Source organism: Equus quagga, chromosome 7 (genome assembly GCF_021613505.1).
Source record: "Equus quagga isolate Etosha38 chromosome 7, UCLA_HA_Equagga_1.0, whole genome shotgun sequence".
Classification (NCBI taxonomy): Eukaryota; Metazoa; Chordata; class Mammalia; order Perissodactyla; family Equidae; genus Equus; species Equus quagga.
Genome location: NC_060273.1, coordinates 92,282,144 through 92,296,550, shown reverse-complemented (window position 1 = coordinate 92,296,550; position 14,407 = coordinate 92,282,144). Strand labels below are relative to the sequence as shown.

The following is a 14,407-nucleotide window of genomic DNA, read 5'->3' as shown; positions in this document are numbered from 1 at the left end:
GAATGGCTTGATAGGTAGCTCATGTGCAGAAAACTTTCAGCATGAAAACACTGGGTAGGAAGACATGAGGCAGAGTTTGAAGCAAATATTTTTTTTTTAATTGTGGTAAAATATAGATGACATAAAATTTTGACCATTTTTAAGTGTACAATTCAGTGGCATTAAACATATTCACAATGCTGTGCAACCATTTCCACTGTCCATAATCCAGAACTCTTTCATCATCGCAAACAGAAACTCCGTTTGTAACTCCCCATTCAACCGTTAACTCCCCACTCCCACTCCCCCTGCCGCTGGTAACCTCTATTCTACTTTCTGTCTTACATGCATTTGAAACAAACTTTTTAAAAGCAAAACAATACAACAAACACAACCTCTCAACTTCAAAAGGTCCCGGGCAGTGAGGCCAGGAGAGCCTACTTCCCCAGCAGCTCAGTCATCAGTAATTTTTTATGTCTATTTTGACTGGCAGACCATACACAATCTTTTCTTCATTTCGAAGGCAGCAAATATTGAGTGCCTTCTTGTGGCAGGCACTATTTTAGTCTTGGAATATAGCAGAAAGTAAAATAGACCTGACCTCTGTCCTCAAAGACCCATGTTCTGGGTAACTATACCTCTCGTTATCCCCAAACTCTATACAACGTGGAAAAGCGTGCAATTTTGATAAGACAACCAATGGCAGGACACACGTGTTGTATCAATAATACATGTCCAGCACCAGAGGACTGCTCAGAGATGTTACAGCAGAATGTTATCTACCTTTCACTATTATTTTTGGTCACTGCTTTAACAGGTAATGGACAATAAAACAGTTGAGCTATATTCTTAACTGGCTGATGGATGTTATATCCTTATGTTGACCTTCTGAATCGCTGTATCATTTAATTCAACATCTGATAAAACGTTGTATACCACAGAAACTCGTTATAGAAAAATAGGTTTTCCAATATTTCCAACTTTTTTCTTTTTTTGAGGAAGATTAGCTCTGAGCTAACATCTGCTGCCAGTCGTCCTCTTTTTGCTGAGGAAAATTGGCCGTGAGCTAATATCCATGTCCATCTTTCTCTACTTTTTATATGTGGGACGCCTACCACAGCGTGGCTTGACAAGCAGTGCTAGGTCCACACCTGAGATCCAAACTGGCTGCTGAAGCGGAACATGCAAACTTAACCGTTGCACTACCGGGCCAGCCCCCTCTAATATTTCCAATTTTAAATATCAAACTTGGGATTCCATTTACATGAAATGTCCAGAATAGGCAAATCCACAGAGACAGAAAGTAGATTAGTGGTTGCCAGGAGCTGAGGGGAGGAGAGAAAAGACAGTGATTGCTGATAAGTATGGGGTTTCTTTAGGGGATGATGAAAATGTTCCAGAATTAGATAATAGTGATGGTTGCACAACCATATGAATATACTAAAACCCACTGAATCGTATACTTTAAAATGGTGAATTTTATGCTATGTGAATTACATCAATCAAACAAAAAATCAAGTTAGGTGTCCAGTCAAGCTGGACACAATGGTAATGAGAGGCCAAATTTTTAGTCCATACATAGCTACCAGAGGGCCCTTCTCCAGACTGCAAAAATCAGGTCAGTCCATTCTGAGGTGGCTGAGGACAAGCAACATGTACTGGGGCAATCTGAGAACTCAGATTCAGGCTGGGCAGTATCCAGACAGAGCAGTAAGTGGATGAGAGAGTCATCTCGTTATACTCTACTGTTCTACTCTGAAGTTGTGCAGTGGCCCCGATATGTCCTTAAATCATACTCAAATTCACACATGTGCTGGAAGCAGCAGGAATCCAGGTCTAGAAAGAAATCACTGGGATACCCCTGAAAAGGAACTCTTCAAGTTTATACAGATATGGTATGATGTATACCTGGCAGACATGACGCACCCCTCCCATGCAGGATGTGCCAGCCTTAGATGTGGAGACCAGACTTTCTCCATGAAAAGGAATCACAAACATTTTAAAGGTAAATTTTATTTCACATTAATATTAAAATATTATATGTAGTAATGAGGAAACATTCACTCACCCACCCACCCACTCACTTGCTCATTCATTCCTCTACTGTGGTCACACTTGACTCCTCGGCACTGACAATAATTTAGTAATCAGTCTAAGTATGTTAAATGCCACTCGCAAATTAAACAGCTGTTGCTGAAGGACTACGAAAAGGTGTTAAAATTTCAGACTCTCCAAATCTTAAGACATATAAAAGTATATGCAATGTAAGCACTTAAAAACCAAAAATACAAAGTGACTTGAAACAGGAAGTGCCAAGCACTTACTTGCCCACTCAATTTAGAAACAAAAGTAACAGACTGCTTAGGAAGTCAAAGATACAAACAATTATGATTTTATTTGTTAAATCCCATAGCCAAAAGATTGCTTTACAGAAGGCGAAATAAACCACACATCCATTTTAGAAAAGTCCTTTTTGTTTCTTTAAATCTAAGGCCCCCTCTAGTGTTTAAAAGCAGTCACACGCAGCACACAATGCAATTGAAGGCACAGTCACCATCGTTTACCCCAGACCTTCTGAAACGAAAAGAATACTTCTGTTTCATTCATGTGGCACGAAAATCAATGCGAGAAAATGTCTAACCATAATTAATATTTCAAATTCCTGCTATGATTCACATATTCATTATTCTCTCATTCAGTAATTTGTTATTTATTGCTTGGTTGTCTTTAGAAGATTAATACTTTGTTAATAAGGAAAGAAAATCATATAATGTGTGAAGGGACTTTAATTTCCCAAACAAAGAAATAGACCTCTTTGGAAAACAACAGAAAATTAATGTTACCAATAGCCTATTCTGCTTTTATGGAAGTTATCAGTAAATAGTACACACTTCCTAAAGTAGATACCTAAATTTATTATATTTGGGAATCAGAAGTTTTAAACTACATATATTTTAAGACTCACCTAATCTGTGAATTTGCTAATAAACCTTTTCAGGGTGCAGTAAAAGGCGATGGAAGGGCAAACGTTGGCTCTGAAGAATACGATGTAAAGGAATTCTTCAAAGTTTATACAGACATGGCACTACATAAATCCAAGGACTTAATCTCATATTAAAATTAGAGGAGTAAAAACCAGCTTTTCCAGCTGAAGACTTTGTGTGTCTGTTTCCATGTTATATTACAGAGAGTTCGAGTTAACAACTAGTATTACCATTACTGGAAAATGAAAAGAAATCTCTATTTTGAGCAAAAGAAAACAATGTAATTTTGAGCAAGAGGCTGACAAAGATGACCTTATTAAGTTATTACTTCATATTCTTAAAAGTTAAGGGTATACTAAAAATTCAAAACTTCAATAGCTCTTGAAAAAAGTTTAATCTTGTATTAACTTTAAATAAATGACTAGTTTGTCATTCAATGTATCATATGGCTTCTCTGCATTGATCCCGCTTTCTGTTTTCAAACTTGCCACTTGCAAGTATTACAAGTTAAAGACAGGTCATCTAAGATAAGATAAATAAAACTGGTTACATTTACAATAGGTCTCAAATTTTAAGATATGTATATTCAAATGAAGAGGGCACAGCATTTTTAAAGTGCAACATATACTCTTTTGGCTCAACATGAAAGGTTCTACAACTGGAAATTACTGTAGTCACTGCTCCTAGAACAAACTGAGGGAAAAGCTGTTTTGAAAGGTAGCCCTGAAATTATGAGAACCACTGAAAAGTCATTTAAAATGAGTATATAAAATGCAATTACAAATAAAACCAGCATGGAAGAGGTAGCATAAAGTAAGTAAAATCAAATAAATACTATACAATAACATACAAAATTCTGCTCATAAAAAATTGAAAACTGCATTTTAAAACATCCATTTTCCCTTCTTTTGAGGGTTTTACAACGAAATTAAAATTTAGACCTGGAGTCTCTGTAAAGATTTTCCAAATGTTATTAATTGCTGGCACTGTTCTTTGCCAAAACCTCTCTGATCTGTCGGTCGAGTTCACTTATTATTCGATCCTCGTGATTATACACACCCGTCCTCATCAAAGTGTCCCTTTCTTCTATTAGTCGAGTCAAATAGTCATCCAAACCTTCTTCCAGCGCATTGCCATGTAGGCTGTCCATTTTTCCACTTGCAATCTCTCTGGAATCCTGGTACTGTTTTTGTTCTTGTTGCCTTAACCTGAGAAATCAAGAACAAAACCACTCTAGCAGGCAACAAATACTGTTTTGGTTTTCCTAACACCACCATTTAAAAACAAAATGATTTAATGGTGAAATATGTTTTAGTAATATTTTCAGGAAGGAACAAAAACCAGTCCTCCACTTGGCTAGTCAGAGTTAGCAAACTTACAAAAGACAGTTTTAAAAATAATATTTGTTTTTCTAATTATAAAATACATGAAAACTAGAAATTTTGGAAATGTGTAAAAAAACAAAAGTATTGTAAACTTATTCAGAGACAATAAATCAGAGTAACACTTTTCTGTATTTCTTTTCAATGGAAAGTATGCATATATATTTTAAGTACCTATTTTTCTAAAAAATTAATGATACCATATGCAATGTACTATTTTTTTCACATTCATATCATGAAAGTTTTCCTACATCATTAAATAAATAGCTTCATAGCCTCCCACTATTTGGCTGTGTCATTATTTGATCGTCCTTTATTGTTGATCTTTAGGCTGTTATTAAATTTTTGTTATTATTGTTGTTTTGAACATAAAAATTCTTTCTAAGTTCATTCAACAAATATTTAGTTGTACCACACAGTGCTGGGCTGTGGGGATACTGCAGTGAAATCAGGGAGAAAAGTCCCTACTATTATGGAGTTTATATGACTAACTAATCACAGAAGGTGAAATTCTATACACGTGAATGCCTGGTTAGAAGGGCACGTACATTTTAAGACTGTATGGATATCTTCAAGTAATGTTGGTGCCGATCTCATCTAGGAGATGAAGAAAGGAGAGCAGGTGCTAGCCTGGGATTTGGGCGTTTGCAATAGAATATCATTAATCTCACTGCCTTGAAAATGGAGAGTATACTTACTAAGTGATAGCAGCGCTAAGACTGAACAAGAAGGATGTTTTAATTTACAGTCATGCGTCACATAATGATGGGGATATGTTCTGAGAAATGTGTCATTAGGTTATTTTGTCGTTGTGCAAACATCATAGAGTGTACTGAAGGGGAACAAAACTTGACACCCCAAAATGCTGTCTCTTTAACATGAGGATTACTTTAGGCTGATTATTTTTAAAAAATAAAAGACTCAGTTTTTCTTGTCATCTCCCCCTTAACTGCCTAAAAGAAATCAGACTAAAACACCTGTCTCAGGAAGCAAGCTACCAACTTAGCATAACATGAACTAGGTGGTAGACGGGGAGGAACCTAGAAAAGCCTTCTTGTTAGGCTCCTTTCTGTGTTCTTCTGTTTCCGTGTGGCCAAATACTTGTTTTTTAAACTTTTGCTCCTTTTCACTACCTGTGAATTGCCTAACTTTCCCTCAGAGTCCCTGATTCTCCCCACCCCAACATCTTCTTTTGTCTTTACCTGAGGATGGTGTTTAAGGTAAAGGCCTGGGCCACTGTGTCAAGTTACTCAATTTTCCTGGGTTTTTCCCATGTATAGACGTTATTGAACTTTTGTTTGTTTTTCTCCTGTTAATCTGTCTCATGTCAATTTAATTCTCAGACCAGCCGGAAGAATCCAGAAGGTAGAGGAAAATTTCTCGCTCCCCTACAGTACTTACACCAACCTAAATGCTATAGCCTACTACACATTCAGGCTGTATGGTACTAATCTTCTGTGACCATCATCATATATGTGGTCCTTCATTATGTGGCACATGCCTGTAATTTAATTTACAATTTAAACTAAGAGAGAACTTTATACTCCTCTATGTAACTGGGTACAAAAATGCTTAAATTTGCAACTACTCCTAAATTTGGTCTTTATAAATAAGATAAGGCAGTTGAGTCTAAGCCCCTGCTTCTAGATGGTCTTTAGAGTAAGGAAGCCAATGAGAATCAAATCCACTTCTGAATTTACATATGGAGTGAGGGAGAGGGAAGAAAAGCCAGTAAGGAGATAGCCCTGCTCTGACAGACAAGGAGGACCCCATAAAGGAGCAGGACTGTTCGTAGGATACAGTTTTGTTTGTACAGACAACCCTCTGAAACTCAAATTGACTCCTAAGATTCCCCACAAAAGAACAGGAAACTAAAGTATACAGTCCAAAAAGGACACCAAATATCTCCATCTGTTCTAACAAAACAAGCCTAAATAGTGAGGGCACTGTGCTTTGAGACCGGAGTGGAAATCAAGTGGTTAATGGGATACTGGTACCAATTTGATCAATTCATGTGGATGGGTAAAGAAAGACTTCCAAACAGTTGTTTCCCCTACCCTAATTCTTATAGCTCTCTTGGAGGAAGAGGTTCTCTAGGTAAATTAATGACACACAACACCAAAGTATGTACCAGAGAGTTCAACCATTTTCCTTATTCTTCTATTTATACATGAAAGACAAACAGAATTTTTACACAACTGATAGATGATTCCTACCAAATCTTTACTAAAATGCAAATCATCAACTATAACCACAAGAGGATTTTAGAATCTTGTAGCTGACGAAGCCTAAAAAGTTATCAAAGGAAACTTTACTTCCCTGACAACCACTATATCTGGACTCCACTAACACACTTCCTGTCACCAGGAACCTACTGCTTTGTAGAACTGCTTTGTTAGAAAGTTCCTTCTTATATTGAACTCAGTATGCATCCTTATACTTTCCAGTAAATTTCTGATTCTGTTCAAGAGGATAACCTACATGCTTCTGTTTAATATGGCAGCCCTCCGGATATTTGAAGATAGCTATCTAATAGTTTGCCTGCAGGTTCTCTTCGAGTTCAATATCCCTCACTCTCCAAACCACTTTTGGTCACATTCCATTGGAAACTCTCTAGGGTAGCTGATTTCCCTTCAAGTGTTTTGCACATTGGTAAGAACACCCCAGAAGTGATTTTACCAGTGCTGAGTACTGACCACTACTTCTATGACGATCCCTAACTGCACTGGCTCTTTGGCAGCCAAGGCACACTGTTATTACTGGCCACTTAAATCCTCCTAGGTTTCCTCACATGAACTATTTTATTATGTCTTGCCCATCACTTCACAGATTTTTCTTATAATTTATACAGAGGACTCAGCTTTGTCTCGAATATATTTAATCTTGTTGGTTTCAGTTCCATCTGATTCCTAATTTATTAAGATATTAATGATAAGATTCAATTTTGTATGATCTACAAATTTGATAGGCAAATGGTTATCTTTATTTAAGCCACCAAAACAGTGCTTAGCAAACAGTAGAGGCTAAATATATATTTGCTACACCGAAACCAAAAAAGTGCTACATATTGACAGCAAAATTTGGGAAGGCAAGGATCATATTATAATTAATTAATTTGTAATATCTTCCAAGTCTACAACATAGACATCAAATAAATATTTGCTGAATAAAAAGAGAATAGCATGAATTGAGCTCTGTAGCATAGAACTATAGACCTTGACCTTTTCTAACTGATATTTATCCATTAATATTCTAAATGCAGTGATTTAATTCAGCTCTGAACCCACCTAATATAGTAACTGAATATTCCCAGCTCATACATGGAGATGTCATGGGATATACTGTCAAATGTATGTGCTATGGACTAAATTGTGTCCCCCCCCAAATTCATATGCTGCAGCCCTAACCCCCATTGTGATGGTATTTGGAGACAGGGCTTTTGGGAGGTGACTGGGTTTCCATGAGATCTTAAGGGTGGGGACCTCATGATGAGATTGGTGCCCTTATTAGAAGGGCTCTCAGAGAGCTTGCTCTCTGCCTGCCACGTGAAGACACAGTGGGAAACAAGCTGTCTACAAGCCAAGAGAGTCCTCACCAGAAACCAACCACACTGGCACACTGATCTAGAATTTCCAGCCTCCATAACTGTGAGAAAATACACTTCTGTTGCTTAAGCCACCCAATCTATGGTATTTAGTTATGGCAGCCCAAGCTAAGACAGTATGCTTTGTTAAAACAAAAGTACTAGTTCCTTGATAAACTAAGTTAAAACGTCTTCCTTCAAACTCCCCGCCAAAAGGACTATACTTTGTTCTTATGCTGCTTCCTCATGATGAATTTTCTAACATGAAATACTGTTGAAATTGTAACTAAGATGAATGTGACACTACAGAGACGTCCAGTGTAGCACAGTAGTTAAAAATATGGGCTCTGGAATCAGATTTGAACTCTGGCTCCATGATTTACTAGCTGTGTGACCTTGAAACAGGTACTTAAATTTTCTTTAATTCTTGGTTTCTTCATTTCTAAAATGGGGATAATATCTTCCTTAAAAAGTTGCTTGAAGATTTAAAAAAAAAATGAGATAGGCATGTGAGGCATTTAAAATAGCTCCTGACATAGTAAGGGCTCAGTAAATTAAAATACAACTAAACTTGAAATTTCTTATATTTTATGTAATTAAATATTCAGTATAACCAATTACCTTGAAATAGTAGCAATAATCCTGAAATAGTCACACAAAAATAAAATTTCAAGTATGCTATCAACGGAAGCAAAAAAGCTACATAGATTTGCTACAGCTGCATTCAAAGCAAAAAATCTGACTGTAATAGCCTTTGGCATAGACTTTCTACTTTATAAGTCAGCTACACTTTATATATGATCTAGTTTATTCTTGAAAGACCTGACATTGTCCTTTTCCCAGACCAATGACCAACTAAAAGGTTGTCCTGTTAGAACTTTTGTTTTTGTATGAAAAAAGAAATGTAATTTTCTGGTTATTATACCTGTTCAATTCATTTCTTATATCCAACAATTCTTGTCGCTCTGTTTTTACTGTATCTTTTTCCTCAGCAGCCAGGTAACGTAGTCTCATCTGTTCCAATTCTTCTTGCTGTTTTTTGAGACGAGCCATTTGACTTTCTTGCTCTCGCTTGAAAGAAAGAAATAAGCCAGATCACTAATATTAGGAATAAATATATTTCATATGACTTTGGCTTGTGATTATAATCCTTTTTGACAGTACCCATGATAAAGCCATGTACTGCCAATTCTATGAGTCACATATTATCCAGAAACGCCCAGGTTCTCTTTAAAACTCTTTCCATTACTTCTCTTCTTGCTATAAGCCATAATCATTTATGGTCCAATCAGTGGCTGCAGTTAGCTGAATATCATAATATAACAGAAGTTGAAGGCAAGAAAGAGTCTACTGTCAACACAATGAGTTGCCACAAGGACCAGCAGAAAGAGCAGCATCTAAGAAATGGTTAACAAAGGTGTATCAAGAAAAACTCAGTAACTGGCTGCACTGGCTACTAATTCTACTCCCAGCTCAGGTAATAATATGCCTTTCCACTCTTTTCTCCAGGCTCATACAAAAATTTATGTACATATAAAATTTCTTTAAAATAAATGTGTAACATTACACAGAATGGATACTCCGTGATTTATTCAACAACACTCTCAATAATGTACACTTTTGGTACTACACACAATGCTGCGATAAAACACCCTACCATCTAACATAGTTAGTTCACAAATCTTTTTACATATTTCTTTAGGGAGAGGTGCTTTTCTTCCTACAGGACAGAATCCAAAAATGGGAGAGCTGGATCAATAGGCTATGTGTTATCTGCTTTTTAAAAAAATAAACCTTTATTGAATAATAACAGAAAACTGCCAAATCATAAGTGTACATTTTGACAAAATTTCACAAAGTGAACCATTCACACAACCACTATCCAGATCAAGAAACAGAAGATTATCAGAACTCAAGAAGTCCCTCTGTGTTTCTTCCCAGTCACTACCCACTCATCCTTTCCCAAAGATAACTACTACACTAATTTCTAACACCACAAATAGGTTGACTGCTTTAAATTTTATATAAATGGAATTGTACAGTATATATTACTTTATGTTGGCTTCTTTCACTCAACATTGTTTTTCAGATTCATTTTTATTGTGTGTACTTGATGCACATTACTATATAACATTCCATAAGATGAGTATACAACTTAGTCATTCCACTGCTGAGGAACATTTGGGTTAGTTTTCAGCTTTGTATTATAAAGCTGATGTGAACATTATTGTACATGCCTTTTGGCACATATTTGTATGCATTTCTCTTGGTTATATTCCTAGGGTTCAAACTGCTGGGTCATAAGATATAAGAGTTTCAGTATTAGTAAATATTGTCAAGCAGTCTTCAAAGTAGTACTAATTTTTACTTTTATGTGCACATTCCGGTGTTCCTGAGGAAGATTGGCCCTGAGCTAACATCTGTGCCCTATCTTCCTCTATTTTATATGTGGGATGCTTGCCTCAGTATGGCTTGATAAGTGGTGCATAGGTCTGCACCCAGAATCTGAACTGGCAAACCCCGGCCTGTGAAAGTGGAGCACACAAACTTAACTGCCACCGGGCCAGCCCCCCATTGTTCTATATTCTTGTCAACATTTGGTAATGCCATTTTTTTTTCATTTAAACTATTCTGATAGATTATGTAGTGATATCTCATTCTGATCTTATTTTGCATTTTTTTCAAAGACTGAAGTTGAACATGTTTTAATATTTTTAATGGCATTTGGATATCTTCTTTTGTAAAGTTCTTGTACGACCGTTTGGCACTTTGTCTTACTTGGCTATCTCTCTTGCCTTATTGATATGTTTGCTCTTTATACATAGTGGATAAGTCCTTTTTCAGTTATTTAAATTGCAAATATCTTCCACTAGTCTTATGTCTTCCCTTTTCACTGCTTTAATGGTGTTTTTGACTTAATTTTAATATAGCCCAAATTTATCTCTCTATACCTTTTTGGCTAGTGCTCTCTACGTTCAGTTTAAGAAGATTTTTGCCTGCCTCAGTCTTGAAGAGTCTCTTTTACGTTACCCTCTTGGAGCATCATTTAGATCAATAATTCGCATGCAGTTGGTTTTTTGGATGGTGTAAGATCAAGTTTCTTCTTCTCCCCATATAGAGCTCCCACTGTCCCAGCAACATTTCCTGGAAAACATCATTTTCCCCCACTGCTTGGTAACATACATCACCTCTGTTCATATATGTATGGGTTCGTTTCTCGATTCCCTACTCTGATCTAGTTCTCTATCCTTGCATTAAACTATACTGTCTTAATTACTGTAACTCTTTGATAATATTTCTTGATATCTGATAGTATAAGTCTTCCACTTTGGCTGTTCTTCAAAATTCTCTTAAGCTAGTCTTGACTCCTGCATTTTCACATAAATCTCCATTTCTAGGGCTAAAAAAAAAAGGCCTGCTGGGATTGGGATTTGATGATGATTATGTTGAATCTACAGATCAATCAAAACCCCTATCTTTACAATATTGGCTCTTTAATCAGTGGACATGGTTTATCTTTAGGTCTTCTTTAATTTTAGGTCTTCTTTAATTTTAATATTTTATACTTCTCTAAATACTAACATCTTTCTTTGAATGTGCTCCTAGGTATTCAATGTTTTTAGATGCTATTGTAAACGGCAGTTTTAAATTTTTCATTTTCTAATTATTTCTAGGATAGAGAACTGAAACTGATATTTATATACTGACTTTGTTTCCAGCAAACCTGGTAAACTCACTTATTAATTCTAGTAGGTCAATGTCATCTGCAAATAATGGCAGTTTCATGTTTTCCTTTGCAGCTGATATACCCTTTCTGTCTCTTGGCCTATTACACTGGTTAGAACCTCTAGGACAATGTTGATAAGAAATGGTGATAGAAGGCATCTTTCTCTCATTCCTGATCTCAGGGAAAAACTTTCATTATTTTAAGAAAGACTTTTTTGTAGGTTTTATGTAAATATCCTTTATTAGATTAAAAAATTTTCCTTACATTCTTAGTTCGCTAAGAATCGTTATTATGAACGAGTATTGACTTTTTCCTGCATTTTTGATATAATCACGATTTTTTTCTCCTTTTTTATTTTTTTAAACTGTTATTTTTTTTTCTTATTTTAAACGCTGGCACTTGAGTTAACAAGAGTTGCTAATTTTCTTCTTTTTTTTTCTTCTTTTTTCTCCCCAAAGCCCCCAAGTCCATAGTTGTATATTCTAGTTGTGAGTGCCTCTGGTTGTGGGATGTGGGACATCACCTCAGCATGGCCTGATGAGGGGTGCCAGGTCCATGCCTGGGATCCGAACTTGCAAAACCCTGGGCTGCTGAAGCAGAGCACTCGAACTTAACCACTCAGCCACAGGGCCGGCCCCTCTCCTTTATTTTTTTAAGGTGGGAAATAGCCAACTTTGCCATTGTTTAATAAACTTATTTGTGATGCTTATAAGCTTAATGTCTATGTTCATGAGATTGATTGGCCAAATTAACTTTGTTCTTATAATGTCCTTGTCAGACTTTAAGATCAAGGTTATGTTGATCTCACTGAAAAAAAAGTGAGAAGTGTTCTTTCTTCCTAGTTTCTGAAACAGTTTCTGTATTATTAGTATTATTTCTTTCTAAATGTTTACTAAAATTCAAATGTGAAGCCATCTAGGTCTGGAGCCTTCTTTGCGTGAAGATTTTTCATTACAGATTCAATTTATCCAATAGCTATACAATTGCTTACCTTTTCTTTTCTTCTTGTGTCAGTTTTGTAGGTTTTGTTTCTCAAATTCACATAAAATTTTTCAAAAAATATTTCTTTAAATGTCCATGGGATCTGGAGACCTTTTTTTTTTTTTTTAACTCCCAGTATTGGGAATTCGTGCCTACTCTTTTTGTCTTTGAACATTCTTTGCCAAGGGGGAGGTTCCTTTCAAAGAACTTTTGCCTTTGTTGATTTTGTTGTACACTTTCCCTCTATTTCATTAGTTGTTACTTATCTTGATTATTTCCTTCCTTCTAACTTCAATTTCTTGTTCTTTTACTAACTGTTTAGAAGGGATATTTAGAGAACAGATTTTACGCTTTTCTTATTTTTAAGTGCACTTGAGGTTATAAATTTGCCCTAAGCACAGCTTTCATTAAATCTCATGTCTTAATACATTATATTTTCATTATTTTTCAGTTAAAAACATTTTCTAATTTCACGTATTCTCTAGTTTAGCCATGGGTCATTAGAGGTATACTACTTAATTTTCAATCTTTGGAGATATTTATCTTTTTATTAATTTCCAGTTTAATCTCGCTGTGGTCAGAGAACATATTCTGAATTACAATCTTCTGAAATTTGTTGAGAATTATATGATCCTGGATATGAGCAATTTGGCTAAATGTTCCATGTACACTAGAAAATAATTCGCATCCTAGACTTGTTTGATGAAGTGTTCTATATATACCAATGGTTGCGTTGTTTACATCTTCTAAACCTTTACTGATTTTCTGTTGCTTGCTCTATCAGTTCTGGAGAATTATGGTAAAATCTACCATTATTATCAATTTGTCTATTTCTCCTTTCAGTTCTATTGATTTTTTGCTGTATATAAATTTGTGGCTGTTACCAGGTATACCCAGATTTAAAGTTCTTATCATCTTTCAGGTGAATTGACCTTTTTATGAGAAAACTCTGTTTATCTAAAGTAGTGCCTCTTACTCTAAAGTCTACATTGCCTGGTATGAGTATTGCTAGACCAGCTTTCTTTTGGTTAGAATTAATGTAGTATATTTTTTTCTGTTTTTAAATTATTATATTGAAGGTGTACCCCTTATCAGTAGCAAACATTTTTTTTTTTTAAATTCTGGTTTAATTTAATACTTGTCTTTAATGGAAGTATTTAGTCCATTTATATTTAAAGCAATTTGTGATATATACGGGTTTAAATCTTTACATATTACTATTTTCTACTTGTTCCATATTTTCTGTTCTGTCTTCTCTCTGCTTGTGTTTTTTTTAGGTCTAATATTTTACATCATTCAATTCTCCCCCTCCCCAATTGTTATTCATTTTCACTCTCCTTTTGGAAATAATAAGTAGAACTTTTATAATTCCACAGATTTTGGAACTACTTTAAACTTTTTAACTCTATTTACCACTTTTTATCTTTTATAATATTTTTGTCACAAATTTTAATTCTATGTATATTTTAACCCAACAAATACTGATTGTTGTTTTTCTACAATCAACATCCATTTATACTTTAATCAGATATTTATTTCCATTGCTCTTTATTTTCCTGCTTTCATTTGGGATCATTTTCCTTCTGCCTGAAGAACATCTTTTAGTATTTCTTTTACTTCAGGTTTGCCATGACAAATTCTCCCAATTTTTGTTAGACTGAGAAGTTTTAAGTCACTTTCATTCATGAAGGACATTTTCACTGAGTAGAGTTAAGGTGGCAATTATTTTCTTTCAGTACTTTAAGGATGTTATTCCATTGTCTTATGAATT

General features: G+C 35.3%; 1 protein-coding gene across 3 annotated transcripts in view; it reads right to left on the bottom strand.

The window, feature by feature from the left end:
• Window positions 1–2,348: 2,348 nt before the first annotated feature.
• CEP120 (centrosomal protein 120) overlaps window positions 2,349–14,407 on the bottom strand; it is a 75,090-nt gene continuing 63,031 nt past the window's right edge. For all 3 annotated transcript variants that reach the window (XM_046667962.1, XM_046667961.1, XM_046667963.1), the window contains 2 exons: window positions 8,854–8,999; window positions 2,349–4,171 (listed from right to left, as the gene is read on the bottom strand). In XM_046667962.1, the coding sequence (XP_046523918.1) occupies window positions 3,937–4,171; window positions 8,854–8,999 (381 nt within the window). In that variant the 3' untranslated portion in view covers window positions 2,349–3,936. The remainder of the gene's footprint in view (window positions 4,172–8,853; window positions 9,000–14,407) is intronic.